The sequence below is a fragment of the Hemitrygon akajei genome, chromosome 11 (assembly GCF_048418815.1).
Source record: "Hemitrygon akajei chromosome 11, sHemAka1.3, whole genome shotgun sequence".
NCBI lineage: Eukaryota > Metazoa > Chordata > Chondrichthyes > Myliobatiformes > Dasyatidae > Hemitrygon > Hemitrygon akajei.
In genome coordinates this window covers 12,074,987-12,097,016 of record NC_133134.1, presented here as the reverse complement: position 1 = coordinate 12,097,016, position 22,030 = coordinate 12,074,987, and the positions used below count along the sequence as shown (strand labels likewise).

The 22,030-nt window shown below is 43.5% G+C and overlaps 1 protein-coding gene across 2 annotated transcripts in view; it reads right to left on the bottom strand.

The window, feature by feature from the left end:
- Positions 1-2,530: 2,530 nt before the first annotated feature.
- The window catches only part of LOC140735318 (ras-related protein Rab-26), a 464,020-nt gene continuing 444,520 nt past the window's right edge, over positions 2,531-22,030 (bottom strand). For both annotated transcript variants that reach the window (XM_073060213.1, XM_073060212.1), the window contains exons 6-9: positions 11,258-11,323; positions 9,681-9,737; positions 8,070-8,146; positions 2,531-3,729 (exon numbers count right to left, since the gene is read on the bottom strand). In XM_073060213.1, coding sequence (XP_072916314.1) covers positions 3,627-3,729; positions 8,070-8,146; positions 9,681-9,737; positions 11,258-11,323 — 303 coding nt within the window. In that variant the 3' untranslated portion in view covers positions 2,531-3,626. The remainder of the gene's footprint in view (positions 3,730-8,069; positions 8,147-9,680; positions 9,738-11,257; positions 11,324-22,030) is intronic.

Here is a 22,030-nt window from a genome sequence, read left to right as displayed (position 1 = left end):
GGCTATACTCCTTTGGGTGCATACACAATCCAGTGTTTATTAAGAGACTTGCTGTGCTGCATATGTAACTGGTTAGAATAACTGGATGGTCTTTTTTAATAGGTTCTTTTGGGTTTCTTTTATTTTAAGGAGGTGAGTCTCAAGGTTGTATAATGTATGCGTACTTTGATAATTTTGAATTTTGAGATAGAATAGTGGCAGTTTGGATCAGATTATAAAACTGACTATACGACCAGCAGAGGGCACTCTACCTCCATGCTATGCACCATTGACTCCATTCTGAGTTGTTCCAATATCTAAACGGATGAAAAACGCTTGAGATGTTAGTACAGTATTTAGTTTGAGATGTGTCACTGGAGCTATGAAGCATCAACTTTACCAGCTGAGCCATCGTGCTGTCATGTGTTCTCTCATAAAATAATGGATTATGCATGTAAGATGGGGAATAGTAGCATAGTGGTTAGTACAGCAATTGACAGTACAGGTGAATGGGGTTCAAATCCTGCGGCTGCCTGTAAGGAGTTTTGTATGTTCTTCCCGTAACTGCACAGGTTTCCTCTGGATGTTCCGGTTTCCTCCTACAGTCAAAGATGTACTCATTGGTAGGTTAATTGGTCACTGTAAATTGTCCTGTGATTAGGCTAGTGTTAAATTGGGGGAATTGCTCTAAATCTCTATAAATAAATAAATACCTCTTTCATCCATGTCCTGATCCAAATTTCTCTTAAATTTTGCAGTCAAACCAGCATCTACCACTTACGCTGGCAGCTCATTCCACAATCACACCACCTTCAGAAAGATCTCCCTCAGGTTCCCCTTAAATATTTCACCTTTCACTCTTCACCTATGACCCCTCGTGAGGGAAAGTGGAAGAGCAAAACAATCAGCTGTTCATCATATCCATGATCAAAGACACTGTAGTTATTGAGATTACGTGGGGAAATAATTTGAGGCTTGAGGACATGCAAAGGAATTAGTGTTTTGTTTCACAAGTGAGAAAATCTGTAGATGCTGGAAATAGGAATAAAGGGTCTCAGACCAAAATGTCGACTGTCTTTTCCATAGATGCTGCCCGGCTGGCTGAGTTCCTCCTGCATTTTGTTTGTTCTTCCCTCTTTCTTTCTGTCCTTAAATGATCTTGCGCTGGGGCTGCAACACCCAAAGCTGCATGGAACTTGATGGTGGATGCAGTATTTAATTCCAAATACTTCATTCTTTCAACCACTGGAGTTGATGCTGTGTAGCCACTGGAAAGACTCTGGGTGAACAGCTCATCCTTAATGACCAAATTTGCCTTGTTCTTAAGAAAATGAGAGGTGATCTGCTTGAGAAACAGAAGGCGATTTACTGAGATGAACTAGCAGTAGGGGTCATCGTCTCAGTTCAAAGGTCAACCATTCTAGTTCAGTGAGTTCCATAGTACCGTAGCAGTTAGTACAAATTTATTACAGCTCAGAGCATTCTGGAGTTTGAAGCTCAATTTCAGAGCTGTAGGTAAGGAGTTTGTACATTCTTCCCATGAACTGGGTGGGTTTCCTCCCGCAGACCAAAGACATACTGGTTAGAAGGTCAATTGCTCATTGTAAATCGTCCAGTGATTAGGCTAAGGTTAAATAGGTGACTCCTTGGACAGGAAGGGCCTGATTTGTACTGTATCTCTAAATAAAAGTAAACATACAAATAGATAAATTTCAAGTTTGAAATTAAAAAGTTCATGCAGAGCACCGTAAATCTAGTTTGCTGTCCTCGGGAGCAGTCCAATTTTGATTATATTCCAGCACAAATTCACGGATTTGTGGATTTAGAGATATTTGGAAATTAGATGGGAAAATGGGCTTGAGAGACATTCATCAGGGTAATCTATACACGGAAAACAGGCTGCAGCGGGTTATAGACGTATCGACCTCCATCTTGTGCACAAGCCTCCCCACCACTGAGGACATCTTCAAAAGGTAGTGCTCAACAAGGTGAGATCCATCATTAAGAACCCTCACCATCCCAGACACCACCTCTTCTCATCACTACCATCAAGGAGGTGGTACAGGAGCCTGAAGACCCAAATTCAATTATTAAGTGCATCTTCCCTTCACCATCAGATCTCTCAACGGTTCATAAGCCTATGAACATTACCTTATTGTTCCTTTTATTTTGCATTATTTATTGTTTAGTGTGCTGAACAAGTGCATGTATAATGATTGTGCCCTGCTGTACCACTTCTTCTGACAGCTTGTTCCATGTCCTCGAAAGGACCTTCACCCTCTGGGACAAGCCCTCTTCTCATTACTACCATTGAGGAGGAAGTTCAGGAGCCTTAAGACTCATATTTAATGACTCAGGAACAGCTTTCTTTTTATTGTTATTTCAGTTTTCCCCACTAATTTATAGTAATTTTGTCTGCGCTGCCACAAAACAACTTCAACATTATATAGAACAGTGATGAAAAATTTGATTCCAGTCCAGCAATCCTTTGTTTCAGTGACCAGAGAAAAATGGAAATAGAGATTAGTGCTGGGTATAAATCAGACCAGTGTGAGACTAGTTTTGATACTTTTACTTTCAGCAAAAAGCAATATACTACACAATTAAACAGTCCTCCCAATCACATGAGGTGGCAGGGTGGAGATACGTCTCTACCAAAGGAGGTGTAAGGTGCTCCCTCCCTCCACTAGCCTGCATGTCACCCTTTGGCAAGGTGTAGCTCCTGCTTAGCACCCCACCCCTCCCCACCCCCCGATCAGGGTCACGTGAAGTATGGGAGCAGGTGGTAGCTGGTCGTATGAGCAGCTGGTGCATATCACAAGTCCTGGTTATGCGACCACTGGTGTCAGGCAGAGTATTGATAATGGCTGGGGTCACCCGTCTCGTAAAGACACTGCCTGGAAGAAGGCAATGGCAAACCACTTATGTAGAAAAATTTGCTAAGAACAATCATTGTCATGGAAAGACCGTGATTGCCCACGTCTTACAACACGGCACATAATGATGATGTCATACGACACAGCACATAACGACGATGATTTCCAATCATATTCACCGGCATTTCTATCCACTCTAGTGTGTTTACTTCAAAAACATTTTGTACGGATCTTGTAACTATTAATAAAATTATCATTAAGTCCAACTTCATAGTTCTTAAAAAAAGGTTTTCAGTATTTCAGCAACTTGTTGAATTCACTTTCCAAGTTATTCCTTGCAACCAGTATCTTGATTTATTTTCAGACATGTGGACTCTCCACTGTTCCCCAATGAAGTTAAATTAAAAGGATTTAAAAAATATACACAGCATACTTTCACGGACATCGATGTATATTTACTGTCCTACACATTGTTGTTTTTCTACTGATACAAACCGTTATTCAGCAAAAGCAGATTTTGATTAGGTAAACAATCAAGGATAATGATTTCGATCCTGATTTGCCGTCATTTAAGTTATAGCGTCTTTATTCCACACACCCTCTGCGTGAATTCAAGGTCTTCTCCTTGGATTAAACACTTGTCAAATGTACAGACAACAAGTACAGACATGCAAGGACTTTACAAAGGATGGTAGAGCACAAGGAGAAGTGTCCTGGCTGTTGAACGCGGATCAGTCTTGTACCAGTATGTCAGCAGCATGGCCGAGGGAGTTACGAGCTGCAACAGCCTGTGCCTTTCATCTCGGCATTCACGTAGTCGTGGAGCTTGAACTTGGGGTCATTTGGTGATTTAATTGACCTATGTTTCAGTTCTCTGGAATAAAACACAGTTTGTTTATTGAGATACAGTATGGAACAGACTCTCCCCGCAGTGCCGCCCAGCAGTTCCCCGACTTAATCCTAGCCTAATCATGGGATAATTTACAACGACCAATTAACCTACCAACTGGAAGGTCTTTGGAGGAACCCACATGGACACAGGGAGAACGTTCAAATCCTTACTGGCAGCAGCAGGAAGTGAACCCGGGTCACCTGTACTCTTAAGCGTTGTGCTAACCACTACGCTGCCGTACTGCCCCAAAAATATAATTATATCACACTGCTAATTTTACACCTCTATTAATACACTATTATTTTAAAGTTGATTGGAGGATAGTATAGGGAGGGATTACAGACATAAGTTTTTCACACAGAGAGTGGTGAGTGCCTGGAACGTCAAATGCCCTGCCAGGGGTGGTGGTAGAGGCAGATATATTAGGAGTATTTAAGGGATCCTTATATGGGCACATGGACGATGGCAAATGGAGGGTTATGAGGAAAGGTCGGATTGATCTTAGAGTTTGTTAAAATGTCAGTACAACATCGTGGGCTGAAGGGACCCTACTGTGCTATAGTGTTCTATGTTCTAACCCCACCATCCGGGCCAGGCTGTCTCCTTGCAGGAGGGACAAGAGCTTCAGGTCCACCCCATCCAGTTCAGGAACATTTATTGCCCTACAACCTTCGGGCTGGCACAACATCATGGGCCAAAGGGTCTGTACTGTGCTTTAGTGTTCTCTGCCCTGTCAATAATGAGGCGTAACATGGCATAAGACACTTCTTCCACACAGAGAACGTGCTGCCAGGGGCGGACTCATTAGGTAAGCACATGGACAATAGAAAATGGAGGGCTATGTGGGAGGGAAGGGTTAGATTGTTCTTAGAATAGGTTAAAGGGCTGGCACAACATCATGGGCCAAAGGGCCTTATGCTGTGCTATAACGTCCTATGTTCTGCTAAGGGATTATAACCTATCGAGTGGTGTAGAGATTATGTTACTGGTCTACTGTCCAGAGATCTAAGCCACTAAAACTGATACATGATGCCTGATCCCATCATGGTTGAAGAGGAATATAAATGGAAGTTGTTGAACTTGGAATTTAACAAAAAGCTAGCAATGCTAGTTATCAAACCACTAGATTTATTTCGAAACCCAACGGACTCATTATCTGTGTTGGAGAAGGGAATGTGCTCTATCTTTACTTGGTCGGGTATACCTGCTATGTCAGATCTACCAAATGTGGTTGACTCTAAATTGCCTTCTCATTCTCAGAAGCAACTGGTTTGTTACTTAAGTGGCACCTACATCCACTCACCGTGATCAAACAATAGAACACACACTGATCCAGCCAGCTAGAGAGAAAGTCAAATATAGGGCCTCCAGATCATTCCCAGTATGCACACACGAGGGAAAGCAAAAGTAGGAAGATATACAGGAGCGAGGGCTTCAGGCTCTCGGATACTGGGACCAGGTCTGGTGCCAGAGACACTTCAATGCACCCACAGGGAGGTTCATTACTGTGGTTGCGAGACTGTGTTTCTCACTCTCTACTTCCGGTACTGGTGTCATTACCTTTATTTTGTTGTTAGATTTGCACGTCTGTAAGATGGAGTTTAAAGAAGGTTTAGCTTAATTTGTCACAGGGACATTAAAACGTGTCATTTGCAGCAAAGCCCACCGCGGTCACTCTGCAAGTGTCACCACACTTCTGGTGCCAGCTCCCCAACCCGAACCTATGGACTGTGGGAGGAAGCAGGAGGAAATAAAATTGATGGCAGTTTGGGCACCAGCACATGGACGAGGAGAAGGTGGTGCATAAATAAGTGAGTGTTGGACAGGATCAGATATTGAAGTAGCACCATATTACAACAAATCAAAGTAAAAAGGAATACAAATTTAGAAAGTATATGCAAATACTACTCCATGAATGATTGGTGGACTGTAAGCACAAACAGCTGTAAGGGAATGTTATGGAGTGCCAAAAACAGAAATGAAGGTGCTTAATATTCAGATATACAGTACCGTGCAAAAGTCTTAGGCATATATATATGTGTGTGCATGCACATCTATATCTATATCTATATATATATATCTATGGTGCCTAAGGCTTTTGCACTGTACTGTATTTGTCAACATGAAGCAGAGAGTGAGTCTGTAAATCTGATGGGAGCAAAGGATGCTGGGAAAGAAGAGTGGAGCACCGTGTGAGGGGTGTGGGACAGGGTGGCAGGGTGGGGGTGGTTTATTGATCATTATAGAATGTCTTTCTGGTGCTTCCCACTCCCTCCCCTCTCCCTGCCCCTCTTCCCAACCATGACTCCCCTCTCCCTGTCCCCTTCCCACTCTCAGTCCATAGAAGAGACCCGTATCAGAATCAGGTTTGTCATCATTCCCATGTGTCATGAAATTCATTTCCTTTTTTTTTGGAGCAGTAGTACAGTGCAATACATAAAATTACCACAGTACTGTGCAAAAGTCTTTAGGCACCTCAGCTATGTGTATGTGCCTAAGACTTTTGGACAGTACTGTAAATTTCTTTACAGGATGCTGACCAGATCAGAGAGCATGTCTTATGAGGTTAAGCTGAGAGAGTGGGAGCTTTTCTCTTTGGAGAAGAGGAGGATGAGAGGTGACTTGGTAGAGGTGTACAAGATTATAAGAGGCATAGATCGAGTGGATAGCCAGAGACCTTTTCCCAGGGTGGAAATGGCTAAATATGAGGGGGCATAAGGATTGGATTCGCAATAGCAAACTATTACTGTAGAAGAATTTCCCAAGAACAGCCGTGGTCACGGAAAATCCACGATTGCCCGAGTGGTACAACACGGCACAAGATGAACGAATGAACGATCGGAGGGAAGTAGAAGGGAGATGTCAGAGATACACAGTGAGTGGTGGGTAAGTGGAACGTGCTGCCAGGGGTGGTGGCAGAGGCAGGTACATTAGGGACACTGAAGAAGCTGTTAGGCTCATGGATGATCGGAGGATGGAGGGCTATGTAGGAGGGAAGGGTTAGATTGATCTTGGAGTACCTTATAAGACTGGCACAACATCATGGGTCAAAGGGGCTGTACTGTGCTTTAGTGTTCTAAGTTCTATATTTTTATTGCCATTTACTGAAGAATAAGAATGCAAACGACATAGTAGAGGACGTATGGGTGGTGGAGGTAACGGAGAGGATGAAAACAAAAATGCCTCTCCAAGACTGTTCACGGCTCTACCTTCTGGATCCCTCACCCACCAACAATTCCTTCACCTCACAGGCTGCAGAGCTTCATAAAGGGCAGCTCACCACCATTCGGGCCGCACGGTAGCCTAGCAGCAAACACAACGCTTTGCAGCGCCAGCGACCGTGGCTCGATTCCCACCGCCGTCTGTAAGGAGATCTGTCCGTGACTGCGTGGGTTTCCTCTGGGTGCTCCGGTTTCCTCCGACATTCCAAAGACGATCAGGGTTAGGGTGGGTAAGTTGTAAGCGTGCTATGTTGGCACCAGAAACAGGTTGCCCCCAGACTATATTGGTCTTTGACAAATATGATACACTTCACTGCATGGATCGATGTACATGTGTCAAATAAAGCTGATCTTTATCCTTATTGCTAAGGAGATTGAGAAAAGTCAGGCTTCCCTCCCTCCCCGTCTTAGTTGCATTTTATAGGAGCACCATTGAGAGCATTCTGACAAGCTGCATCTCCTTCTGGTATGGGAAGGGAGCAGCCAAGCATCGGACTGGAAATCCCGACAAAGGGCTGTGGGAACAGCTGAGAGGCTCATAAGAGTCTCAATCAGGAACAGTTATCAGGAGTGCTGCGTACACAGGCCCATTAGTATTATCAAGGATCCCACCCATTCATCCAGCATCCTCCTTGATTTCCCCACCATTACGCCGGAGACTCTGCCACATTAAAAACAAGAACGGCTAGGATGGGAGACAGCTTTTCCCCTCAGGCCATTAGGCTTCTGAACTCCTGGCCGCATCACATTCAAAGTGTCACTGGTTAATCCGTCCTGTACCTTACAATATTTAATTTATGCACTATAGTTTGTTTTCTTTATGTGTAGTCCATCTGTAGATTTCATCCTTACTTTCATAAGTTAATGTGTGTTATGTGTACTACTGTGTATTACACCCTGGTTCGGGGAAACGCGTTGTTTGACGGTATACATGCATATAGTTAACTGATTATAAAGTTGACTTGAGTTGATTTTCAGAGTAATTATAGATGGGCAATAAAAGCTGGCCTTATCCCTGGGATTTACAGCTTGTTAATCAATTATAAACTTTACAGATCATTAATCAATTATAAACTTTACAGATCCCCTTGCACAACTTACTTTGCAATGGCCATAAATGCCAGCTCAACATTTAGGCCAGTTTTGGCACTTGTTTCCATAAAGGGCACACCGTATTCCTGGAAGAAAATGAATCTTGATCAGTCGTACTGCTGAGTGTTTTCGCCCACCCTACCAGGTCAAGAAGTCTGAATCACTCTCGCACTGCCACACAGGAACCAGAGGAGATAATTCACACTTCTGAGCTCATGACACCATTCAATGAGGTCACGGCACCCTCATTCCCCTCAGACTCTTGTTAAGAGGTGCATCATCAAATTCAGGTTACAATTAATAACTGACCCAAACTCAATCACCATTGTGGAAACGTTTCTGCTTTCCTGCACCTTTACCCTATCTATATTCCTCAGAATTTTGTATATTTTGCACGCCCTGCTTTAGAAAGCAATCAACTTCCTAACGGCTTTGACTGCCACCCTAGCCTCTCTGACCACACTACTGTTCTACATCATTACTCGGGCTAGGATTCTGTCACCGGAAATTTGGAACTTAATCACGTAGACATTTGTTCGATGCCATTGAAAACCCGACCGAGGTGGAATAAAGGCACAAGAGAGGTTTGCACAGTCGCAGAGTTATGCAAGGGGTTACACCTTCATATCCAAGACACCTTCATCAACTGAGCACCCTCATAAGGAAGTCCTATGCAGTGGAAAGCACAGACAGAGCTCAGGACTGTAGCAATGGCCCCCACAACGTAGGGCAATCCAGCCAGATAAAATATCTAAAAGGAAGCTTTCAAATAATAAGGATTAGCAGAAGTTACAATGACCCCCAACATCTGTGACTAAACCACACTTTGTTTTATTTCTGATCCTCCAAATCTGCAGCTTCTTGCATTTCACTTCAAAGACCTGGGTTCAAATCTACCTTTGATTTGCAGCGATGAGGTCTTTTCTTATTTTCTCCTGATCAGCTAGGCCTACGAGGGCAAGAAGCTGAGGTACGCTGAGCTTGCAGCCGATGTGCAGCAACGTGGCTGGGAAGCAAGGGTCCGACCGGTCGAAGTAGGCTGCAGAGGATTTGTAGCCACATCAACACCAAGGCTACTCCGGGAGCTGGGAGTGCGAGGGGAGACACACCGACAGGCAGTCAAAGGCCTCTCCAGAGCTGCTGAAAAGGGTAGTCAGTGGCTCGGGATGAAGAGAAAGGATTCCATCTGGGCTCCCAAGTGAGTGACTGGCATCTAGGGGGTGAGCCCAGGACGCCGGGATTCACTGCTGAACACTCTGGAGGTGTCGTGGGCCTATCAGTGAAACACTGAGGAAAGAGGGCGCCCACTTGATAACCCAGAAGGTGCCACCACTCAGTCGGCTACCCCGCAGAGTCTAGGCAGCATGTCTCATAAGGGATATTACCATCTAGTCCTACATAACGTACCTCCTGATTAGCTAGTCTGGCTTGACAGCATTTTTGCAGAATATTACACAATATATTAATTTTAAGGAAAACATAACCCATGAGTGGTTTACTGAGTAATGTAAACAAGAGAAAATCTGCGGATGCTGGAAATCCAAGCAACACACACAAAACACTGGAGGAATTCAGCAGGCCTAGCAGCATCTATGGAAAAGAGTAAACTGAGTAACTTACCTTGGCTAACTTTTCTCCTGCCTCTTTCTTTACTGCTCTCTCCTGAGTTGCATCAGCCTTCAAAAAAAGAGTAACAGCAGTGAATAAACTCTATAATCGCAACTTTACATGAGAGACTGGAACAAGAGATTATCGTTGCTGTTCACCAAGTGCCAATAGGTGGCAGCACCTGACCACACGAGACTGCAAAAGCCGGCAATCCAGAGCAACACACACAAAATGCTGAAGGAACTTGGAAAGTCATACAGCATCTATGGAGAGGAATAAACAGTCGACATTTTGGGCCAAAACCCTTCATCCAGACAAAATTTTAACCTTCTAAAAAACTTTGTCATATGCCATGGCAATTGTGAACAGAGTTTATCATTAATCAATAATTTGGTAACAAAAACACTGGACAACTGAATACTTTTGGGTGTGTCTTATGAGTTTTGGGCCGCTGATCATGAAAATCACCCTGCAATTTCCCTATCACACACCACCTTTTTTGAAATCGCCTATAATTGTAATCTCAATTCATAATTCAAATCAGAATAACTGACGCCAAGATTAAGGATGGTGTTGTTGCTGGCCCACAAATCGAACAGGTCATCATTGACAGGCAATTCGAAGAACTCCTAGTGGGACTGGAGAAAAATTGCACGGAAAGCATTCGAGGATGACTCTTTGGCAACGGCTGTGCATCAGACTACGTGCAGCTGGCTGACAACGTGCTTCAAGCATACAAAACCATGAAGTACAACATGTCACTGATGATTCGTTTTGTCCATCCCCATTTAGACTTCTTCTCTGCAAACCTTGCACTGACCGGGACAAGCTTTGTGTCACCAGGACATTGCGGTCATGGAGGAAGAGTATCAGGGGAACTGGAATCTGTCAACGCTGGCTGATTATTGTTGGACACTTAAGCAAGAAGCCTCAAACACTGAGTACAAATGAAAATCATCAACAGGATATTTTTTGCTTAGATGAACTACTGCAAAGTGTCAGCACCATTATGCAATTAAATGCATTATATTTAACAAAAGTTAATTTCTTGTTTCTTCAAATTCCTACACGATACAAGTAGTCTGAAATTATACTTGTGTTCACCTTCAAGTGGCCTGTCATAAACAAACAAAAAAATTCTGAGGAAGCAGCACTTTGCTGTCCAGTATAGTCAGTACTGTAATTAGAAGCAGCCAAAGCGGCCGCAGAAAGAAGATCATGGTCACAATGTGACAATTCCTTGCCTTCTTCTGTCTCCACCTGCCCCACAAACTCTCCTCACACCGTCCCCTCTAACAAATGCTGGGTTTCCACGGGACAAGTTGGTCCAAGCTTCCCTGATGATGTAAGCGTTGTAAAGCCACAATGGGAGGTATAGTCGTTAACGCAATGCTATCACAGCGCCAGCAACCCAGATTCAATTTCGGTCACTGTCTGTAAGGAGTTTGTACGCTAACCCTGTGCACCCTGACCAGTTCGGACCAAGTGGCTCATGCCAGGATCAGCTGCACCTGACCTGGGCCTCAGATTCCAGGATAAAGGGTGCTTTCAAAAGAGGGAAAGTAACGGTGCCCACCAGCGAAACTCACCTTGTTTCCCAGTAACATGATGACCACGCTTTGCGTTGTGTATTCATGGATCTCTGTCAGCCAAGCCTAAAAGACAAAAAAAAAAGGAAGATGACATTATGAACGGCACCAAAGGTGAACCACAGACCAGCGAGAGGTCAAAGCGACTCAGTTCAGTTTTGCCTTGGTCAGAAACAGAGTCATACAGCACAGAAATGGGCCCTTCACTCCAACTGGCTCACGCCAACCAAGAGTCCCAGGAGCAGGCCATCTGGCCTGTCGAGGCTGTTCAGCCATTTAATAAGATCATGGCTGATCTGGCCATAGACTCAGCTGTGCCTGCCCGCCTTTTCCCCATGACCCTCAATTCCCCTGCTATACAAAAATCTGTCTATGTCTTAAATATATTTAATGAGGTAGCCGCTCCTGCTTCCTTGGGCAGAGAATTATACAAATTCACAACACTCTAGGAAAAGCAGTTTCTCCTCCTCTCCGTCTGAAATCTACTCCCCCAGATTCTTGAGGTTATATCTCCTAGCTTGCATCTCACTCACCAGTAAAAACAACTTTCCTGCCTTTATCTTCTCTATCTCTTTCATAATTTTATGTTTCTATAAGATCCCAGTTGGAGGCAGTTTTGGTCACCTACCTACAGGAAAGTTGAATATAAGGTTGAATGAGTGCAGAGAAAATTTGGAATCAGAATCAGGTTTATTATCACCAGCATGTGATGTGAAATTTGTTAACTTAGCAGCAGCAGTTCAATGAAATACATAATATAGAAGAAAAAAATAATAATAATAAATAAATAAGCAAATCTTATTCAATATACTTTATACAGTATACGTATATTGAATAGATAAAAAAAATAGTGCAAAAACCAGAAATACTATATATTAAAAAATAGTGAGGTAGTGTCCAAGGATTCAATGTCCATTTAGGAATTGGATGGCAGAGGGGAGGAAGCTGTTCCTGAATCACTGAGTGTGTGCCTTCAGGCTTCTGCACTTCCTACCTGATGGCAACAGTGAGAAAAGGGCATGCCCTGGGTGCTGGAGGTCCTTAATAATGGACGCTGCCTTTCTCAGACACTGCTCCTTGAATTTACAAGGAGGACCTGAGTTCGACGGAAGGATTGAATAGGTTAGGACTTTATTCCTTGGAACATAGAAGACTGGGAGGAGATTTGATAGAGGTATACAAAATTATGAGGGGTAAAGCTGGCTTTTTCCACTGAGATTGGCTGGGACTACAACTACAGGTCATGGGTTAAGGGAAAAGGTGAGAAGTTTAAGGAGAACATGAGGGGAAACTTCTTCACTCCGAGGGTCATGAGAGTGTGGAATGAGCTGCCAGCACAAATGGTGTATGCGAGCTCAATTTCACCATTTAAGCGAAGTTTGGATAGGTACATGGATAGTCAGGAATGGAGGGCTATAGTCTACCTGGTGCAGGTCGATAGGAGTAGGCAGTTTAAATGGTTTCAGCATGGACTGAATGAACCAAGGGATCTGTTTCTATGCTGCACTTCACTATCACTCCATCCCTCTCCCTCTTCTGAATTCCAGTGATTAATCTCCCCGATAGGCTAACCCCCTCATCTCTGCAATCAACCCAAGGAACCTCCTCAGCACTGCCTCCAAAGCCACTCATATTTGTCATTGCTTAACCCATATCCCTCTGAATCAGAGGTTCCCAACTTTTTTCATGCCATGGAACCCTACCATTAACCAAGGGGTCCCTGAGACTCAGGTTGGTAACCCCTTTTTAATCAGGGTACCTTTTAAACGTTGCTAAAATATCTGCCTCACCATATCTTTTACCGGGCTATTCTATATACTGACCATTCAGGATAAAAAAATTACCCATTAGGTAACAGTCTTTGCTTGCTACAAAACAACAAGTATCACATCATATGTCAATCTGATTCTACTCTGGATTCGGCCCATGTTCCAGAACCAGACCACAGAATTGAATTCAGTCTAGGAACTGTGGTCTAGATTTGGCCCTGAGTTTGGGCCTTAAACCGGTTTGCTACACCCTAGTGCAGTTCATTCCTACTTTTGTTTTTTCCCAGCCCAATCTTTGTCTTGCTAAATGCACATGACACACATGACTAGATTTCAATCCAGTTCAAGTTTACTTGTCATTTAACCATACCTAAATACTGTCTTGACCTTGACCCCAGTGAATGCGGCCAAACGAGGCAGCATTACTCTGGGGTCAAGGTGAAAAACACACTACCAACAGTCTCACACAGCACAAAGGCACACACAAGGTAGCAAGCACAAAGATGGTGTCACGATCACTCAGTAAGAGAGTCCAAAACTGGCACCATCAATCTGCAGTCGACCAGAATGGAGCTTGTCTTCTGCTGAGTGTACACTGGGGCGAGCAGCAGCAACTCCAGCCTGGACGTCTCACCACACCTCCCACAGTGGAGCTCTCCAGCTCCGATGCCTCTCTCAGGTGACACCACGGCTTGAACCAAGTCCTCACATACACAAGATAACAAGCACCTACAGGGTATCAGAAAAATACAACCACACACAATATATAAATACAGAGTCCATTGAAACCTTCAGTCGACCACAATACAGCTCGTCTTCTGCCTAGTAAACACTGGGGTGGGGGGCAGTATTACCCTATGTTTTCATCCCTCTTTATGCGTTTTGTACAATTTTATATGGAAGGGAAAAGGCTGGCTTGAAATTGATTCTTTTACACTTACTGATGACAGACAGACAGACATACTTTATTGATCCCGAGGGAAATTGGGTTTCGTTACAGTCGCACCAACCAAGAATAGTGTAGAAATATAGCAATATAAAACCAAAAATATAGCAATATAAAACCAAAAATAATTAAATAATAATAAGTAAATAATGCCAAGTGGAAATTAGTCCAGGACCAGCCTATTGGCTCAGGGTGTCTGACACTCTGAGGGAGGAGCTGCTTTAGTTATGTCAGCACTCACTCTTACAGCTCATCGTTACGTAGTAGATGATAAACCCTCTCCGTACTTCCTGTTCACTGGTAGTGTTGTAGTGTCACATTCAACATACTTTGCAGCATCAATTAGATCACACATTCTCTACAACGCTCATTTCATGTCTCTATTGATTATCTCTTAATCTATGAATCTGTTTGTCTACACCTGAATATGTGGTGCTTTAGTTATACTGCTTGCACTCCTTTATTAAGGTCCGAAGTTTCAAAGTACGTTGGTTATCAAAGTATGTATGCGGTATACAACCCTGAGATTCTTCATCCCACACCCAGCCACAAAACAAAGAAAAACATCAACCTCCCCCCAACCACCTGCAAAAAAAAAAACAAATTGTGCAAACGGCAACAAAAGAAATGAGTGAAAAACACAGAACAGAAAACACAAAATCCAAAGAGTCCAGGCATATTTAATTCAGCTCCATGTTCGTTATCTGCAGGCAGCTTCAAAATAGCAACAAAGAAAGGAGCGACCAGAGACTTTTTTTTTTAGTGACTCGCACCAGACAGTCAGCTATTCTTGTCTGGCGAGTGGTGTCAGGACTAGTCTCCTTTCGGATTAACCAGGTCACGACCAGAAACTAGAAACACATCATAATGTGAACTACAGAGTCCCTATCTAAAGAGTCAGCTCTCAGCAGTAGAGCCATGAAGTTTGCCTTAGTTGGTTTAAAGTCCAAAATAAAAAAAAAGACAAGATGTTTGCATTTTTAAAAAATCCAAAATCACGGAAAACCATAAATAATAAAAGTAAGATGCAAGTGATTGTTTACGGGCAGCAATTCAGAGTCAGCGTAGGGTGTTCCCATCCTGGGGTCCATGGACCCTGGCTTAAAGACACTGGGAACCCACATAGTTAAAGAAGTAGGCCTTTCAGCACAACTGGCCCATGCTGACCAAGATGCCTTTCTAAGCTAGTTCCATTTGCCTGCATTAGTCCCATATCCCTCTAAACCATGGGTTTTTTATGCCATGGACCCCTACCATTAACAGAGGGGTCTGTGGACCCCAGGTTGGGAGCTTAGCTCTAAACCATATGAAACGGTGAAACACCAGCGTGGTTTCTAGTGAGGTCAGTACGACTCTACGTACAGTTTTTTTCCCTTTCTTGTTGAGTGAGCTAGCCAGTTTGTTTAGCTTTCTGTGCCTAGTTAATGGTTCCAGGTAATTAAGTGACCCTTAATCTGTCCTTAGAAAGTGCACAACTTTAAGAATCAGGTTTAATATCACCACCATATGTCATGAAATTTGTTGACTTTGCGGCAGCAGTACAGTGCAATACATAATAATAGAGAAAAACGTGAATTACAGTAAGTATATATTAAATAGTTAAATTAAATAAGTAGAGCAGAAACAGAAGTAATAAAGGTAGTGAGGTAGTGTTCATTTGTTCAATGTCCATTCAGAAATCAGATGGGCGAAGGGAATAAGCTCTTTCTAAATCATTGAGTGTGGGCTTTCAGGCTTCTGAACCTCCTTCCTGATGGTAGTAATGGGAAGAGGGCATGTCCTGGGTAATGGGTGTCCTTAATGATGGATGCTGCCTTTTTGAGACAATGCTCCTAGAAGATGTCTTGGATACTACAAAGGCTAGTGCTCATGTCAGGAACAGTTCTCTATTTAACCATTGTTCTGAACTCAAAGACAAAGTTCAAAGTAAATTTACTATCAACATACATACAGCTAAATGTCAACCTTCACAACCCTGAGATTCATTTTCTTATGGGCATACTCAATAAATCAATACTAGATTAATAACCATAATTGAATCAATGAAAGACCGCACCAATTTGGGTGTTCAACCATGTGCAGAAGACAACAAACTGTACAAATACAAAAAGAAAGAAATCATAATAATAATAATAATAAATCAGCAATAAATATTGAGAACATGAGATGAAGAGTCCTTGAAAGTGAGTTCTTAGGTTGAAGGAACACTTCAATGATAGTGCTGGTGAAATTGAGTGAAGTTATCCCCTCTGGTTCAAGAGCCTGATGGTTGAAGGGTAATAACTGTTCCTGAACCTGGTGGTGTGAGTCCTGAGGCTTCTGTACCTTTCTCCTCAAGGCAGCAGTGAACAGAGAGCATTTCCATGGGGATGCAGATCCCTGATGATGGATGCTTCTTTCCTGTGACATGTTGATGAGCACAGTGGTAGAACTGGCTTTACCCTTGATGGACTGGGCCATATCCACTCCCTACAGTAGGATTTTCCAATGAAGAGTGTTGGTGTTTCCACGCCAGGCTGTGATGCAACCAGTCAATACACTCTCCACCACACACCTTTAGAAGTTTGTCAAAGTTTCAGGTGTCATGCCACAACTTCGTAAACTCCTAAGAAAGTAGAGGCGCTACAGTGCTTTCTTTGTAATTACATTTGCGTGCTGGACCCAGGACAGATTCTCTGAAATGATAACACAGAGGACTTTAAAGTTGCTGACCCTCTTCACCTCTGATTCCCCGATGAGGACTGACTCACAGACCTCTGGTTTCCTCTTCCCGAAGTCAATAATCAGTTCCTTGGTCTTGCTGTCATTGATTAAGAGGTTGTTGTTGTGCCAGATTTTCAGTCTCCCCCCGTATACTGATTCGTCAACACCTTTGATTCATATTTTGAGTCTTTCATATATATATATATATACATGTGCATAACTCTCTGTTTGAATCAGCCTGCCGTTTAACTATTGCCCTGTACTCATATTCCTTCATATAAGTTTTGTTGAAGTTTTCAATGGAAGAGGTAGAAATAAGCTTGAAAATCACTCTTCTTTTATGGATTCATCATGCAATCAGCGATCACATCGTATTTTACAATTAATCGTCTAGTAGAGGATCACACATTATTGGGCGCCATGGTAATGCAACAGTCAGCACAATGCTATACAGCTTTGGAGTTTGGGGTTCAATTCTGGCATCTTCTATAGGGAGTCTCTGTACGCCCTTCCCTTGGAACGGTTAATCGGTGAATTGTCCTGTGATTAGGTTAGGGTTAAACCAGGGTTGCAGGGTAGCGCGCCTGAAAGGGCTGGAAGGGCCTATTCCGTGAAGTATCGCTAAATAAAAATAAATAAGTGAAACAAATAAGTGGTAACATCATTCTGGATGCAGCTTACTGCCTGATAGTGCGGCTGGCATTATCAATCATACGCCGAAATAAAATTACAAAGAACGTACAGCAGAAAAATCGAGCATTTAATTTAACAGCTACACAACTCATCTTCATCTCAGCCAAACAGAATAGTTTTAGATAAATACAAGAGATTCTGCAGATGCTGGGAATCCAGCAGGAGCACATACCAAACGCTGGGGGAATGAACAAACGTTTCGGGCCGAGCCCGTCCTCAGGACCACAAAGGAAGGGGGAAGATGTCAGAAAGGAAAGGTGAAGGGAGGGGAAGGAGGACAGCCCGAAGGTGACAGGTGAAGCCAGGTGGGTCGGAAAGGTAAAGGGCTGGAAAAGGAGGAGTTGGAGAGGAGAGACGACCATAGGAGAAAGCGACCCGGGGAAGGTGAGAAGAGGTAAGAGGCCAGAGTGGGGAAGAAGAAAGGAGGGACATTATTTTTTACCGGAAGGAGAAATTGATATTCATGCCATCAGACTTGAGACTACCTGGACAGAATATAAGGTGTTGCTCCTCCACCCTGTGCTAGCCTAATCACAGAATAAATTACAATAACCTATTAATCTACCAACCCGTACATCTCTGGACTGTGAAAGGAAACTGGAGCATTCAGAGGAAATCCATGCAGTCACGGGCAGAATGTACAAACTCCTTGCAGGCAGCGTTGGAATTGAACTCTGAACTCTGATACTACAAGCTGTAATGGCATCCTGCTAACCAGTGCACTACCAAATTCTGAGGGTCTGTAGTGTACGTGGTTGATGGTCAGCACAGAACTGATGGGCTTAAGGGCCACACAGAAAACAAAACTTAGAACACAGCACAGTACAGGTCCTTCAAACCCCGAATCTGTGCCGAGCTTTTAACCTACTCTAAGATCAACCTAGCGCTTCCCTCCTACAGACCCCTCCATTTTGCTGTCGTCCATGTGCCTATCCAAGAGTTTCTTAAATGCCCCTAGTGTATCTGCCTCTACACCACCCTGGCAGACAGTTCCAGGCTCCTGTGGAGTAGTGTGGGCAGGAGTAAGCAGGGTTGAGCCTTTGTAGCTCTCTGAAGATTTTGACCTTGGACGTGAGCCAATGAATCCTGTGTGGCAGCTGCATCAGTGAGGCTCTCTCAGAAGATCCACCAGCACTTTGATGAAAAGCAGGAAACTTCTCCCATGTGAACACTGATAATACACAGAATCGTGGAAATGATACAGCAGAGAAAGAGGTCATTTTGCTCTAGGCAGAACATTCATATCACTCTCACCAACTTCCCTCATACCCTGGCAAACTATTCTTTGTCAAGAGCCTACTTCCTGTAATTAATAATGTGGCCACTGAATGTACATTCATGGTCTTCTGCTGCTGTAGCCTATCCACTTCAAGGTTTGACGTGTTGTGCATTCAGAGATGCTCTTCTGAACACCACTGTTATAATGTGTGGTTGTCTGAGTTAATGTCAGCTTGAACCAGTCTGACCATTTTCCTCTGTCCTCTCTCATTAACAAGGCATTTTTGCCCACATGAGTCTTGTGCACAGAATGTCTTTTTTTGTTTCTTGCAACATTCTCTGTAAACTCTGAAGACTGATAGGTGTAAAAATCCCAAGAGATCAGCAGTTTTTGAGATACTCAAACCACCCCATCTGGCACCGACAATCATTCAACACTCAAAGTCACTTAGTGATCTTGCCCATTCTGATGTTTGGTCTGAACAACAACTGAACCTCTTGTCCTTGTCTGCAGCTTTTATGCATTGAGTTGCTGCCACGTGATTGGCTGACCAAGTTGAATATTTGTATTCACAAGCCGGTGACTGTAACACCCAGCTGAATTCTCTTTCCACCATCCTAACCGAAAGTGAATTCCAGATAATAATTACTCTACATTGAACAAAAGTTTCTCCTTACCTAACCAATGTTTCATTCAAGTTTAACATAATCAGGCTCCTGTTTTTTCAAACTTTGCCTGGTCATGAATGCCAGAATCCCATAGCCTACCATTACCGCCCCTGAATCAACATCACTCAAATTATTACATTCTTCTCTGTAAGATCCGGTGGTGCATAAATTGGTGGCTGCATAAGGGAGTCACAATAGCCTAACAGTTATTGAAGCTCGGGGTGTTCCCCGGTTCAGAGTTCAACTCCGGCCCCATCAGTAAGGAGGTTGTACATTCTCATAGATTTCCTCCAAGTGCTCTAATTTCCTCTCACTGACAGGAGTTCAGTGATAGAACAAGTACAGAGGGAGAGACACAGACACAGACACAATGAATAGTTTACTGAGATTTAATTAGAACTGCACAGAATAAAGGAAAATTATAAACATTAGGCCAATGCATCCAATAACTAAAAACTGTCAAACTAACTATAAACTAATGCCGTCACTGCACCACAGTAACTGAGAACTAAGTGAACACTGCTCCTTTAATAGCAACTATCTAAATCACGAATCCTTCCTGGAACGTGGATTAAGGTAAGCAGAAAGTGCTGTCATCGCCGTGCTTCAATCATGGCTTGACAAGACTGAAATTAAAGGAAAGGAATTAAACGCAGTTACTAGGAAACCCGAATTGGCTGCAGTGCCTGCATTCTCATGTGCGTGATTGCCGTCTCCTTTCAGCAGACCACATGTCAGAGCGCCCAGACTCCGCAGTCCAAACACATACTGCTAAGTAAGTTATCCTGTGATTAGGCTAGTGTTAAATAGGTGGGTTAGAACACAGAACATAGAAATCCACAGCACATTACAGGCCCTTCAGCCCACAATGTTGTGCTGACTGTGTAACCTACTCTAGAAACTGCCTAGAATTTCCCTAGCGCATAGCCCTCTATTTTTCTAAACTCCATGTACCTATCTGAGAGGCTCTTGAAGACACTATTGTATCTGCTTCCACCACCGTCACCGGCAATGCATTCCACACACCAACCACTCTCTGCGTGAAAACTTACTCCTGACAATCCCTCGGTACCTATTTCCAAGCACCGTAAAACTATGCCCCCTCGTGTTAGCCATTTCAGCGCAGGGAAAAAGCCCCTGGCTATCCACACAATCAATGCCCCTCATCATTTTATACACCTCTATCAGGTCAACTCTCATCCTCTGTCACTCCAAGGAGAAAAGGCCTAGTTCACTCAAACTATTGTCATATGGTACGCCCTCCAATCAAAGCAACATCCTTGCCTTGTAAATCTCCTCTGCACTCTCTCTATAGTATCCACATCCTTCCTGTAGTGAGGGGACCAGAACTGAACACAGTACTCCAAGTGGGGTCTGACCAAGGTCTTATATAGCTTTAGCATTACCTCACAGCTCTTGAATTCAATCCCACGGTTGATGAAGGCCAACACGCCACATGCCTTCTTAACAACACTGTCAACCTGCACAGCAGCTTTGAGTGTCCTATTGACGTGGACTCAAAGATCTCTTAGATCCTCCACACTGCCAAGAGTCTTAGCATTAATATTAAATTCTGTCTTCAAATTGGACCTACCAAAATGAACCACTTCACACTTATCTGGGTTGAAGTCCATCTGCCACTTCTCAGACCAGTTTTGCATCCTATCAATGTCCCGCTGTAACCTCTGACAGCCCTCCACACTATCCACAACACCCCCAACCTTTGTGTCATCAGCAAACTTACTAACCCACCCTTCTACTTCTTCATCCAGGTCATTTATAGAAATCACAAAGATGAAGGGTCCTAGAACAGATCCCTGCGGAACACCACTGGTCACCAACCTCGTGCAGAATATGAACTATCTACAACCACCCTTCGCCTTCTGTGAGCAAGCCAATTCTGGATCCACAAAGCAAGGTCTCTTTACTTGGTAAAGGAGTCTTGCATGGGGAACCTTATCAAATGCCTTGCTGAAATCCTTATACACTACATTCACTGCTCTACCTTCATCAATGTGTTTTATTACTTCCTCAAAGAACTCAATCAGGCTCGTAAGGCACAGCCTGCCCCTGACAAAGCCATGCTGACAATCCCTAATCAGATTATGTCTCTCCAAATGCTCTTAAATCCTACCTCTCAGGATCTTCTTCAACAACTTACCAACCACTGAAGTAAGACTCCGTGGTCTATAATCTCTACTCCCTTTCCTGAACAAGGGAAAAACATTTGCAACCCTCCAATCCTCTGATACTTCTCTCATCCCTATTAATGATGCAGAGATCATCACAAGAGGCTCAGCAATCTCCCTTGCTTCCCACAGTAGCCCGGGGTACATCTTGTCCAGTCCCGGTGACTAATCTAACGTAGTGATAAGTTGTTGGGCAGTGCAGCTCATTGGGCTGACTGTTCTGTATGGCTAAATAAATAGATTTTATTTTGGCCAAGAAGTACATGTAAAACACTTTGGGATGTCCACAGCCAGTAAAATGTGCCAGCCTTTCTTTTATAGCAGCTTCCTGTGCCACCTTATGGTGTGGGGACAAGGAACTGGCGACCTATCCACTGGGATTAAATCTGAGCAGATCGCGGAGGCACAGATCCAGACTTCTGTTAATGCAGCTGCTGAGTGTGGCTTCATAGTAGTAACATCAATGGCCAATAATCTGACGCTCCAGAGAACACAAGGCCTAATTCAAACCTGGTGGCTGAGAATTTTCAACAAGCAAATCTAGATCCAAAAGCTGCCTTAATCCGATTCAGATTCATTCAATTAT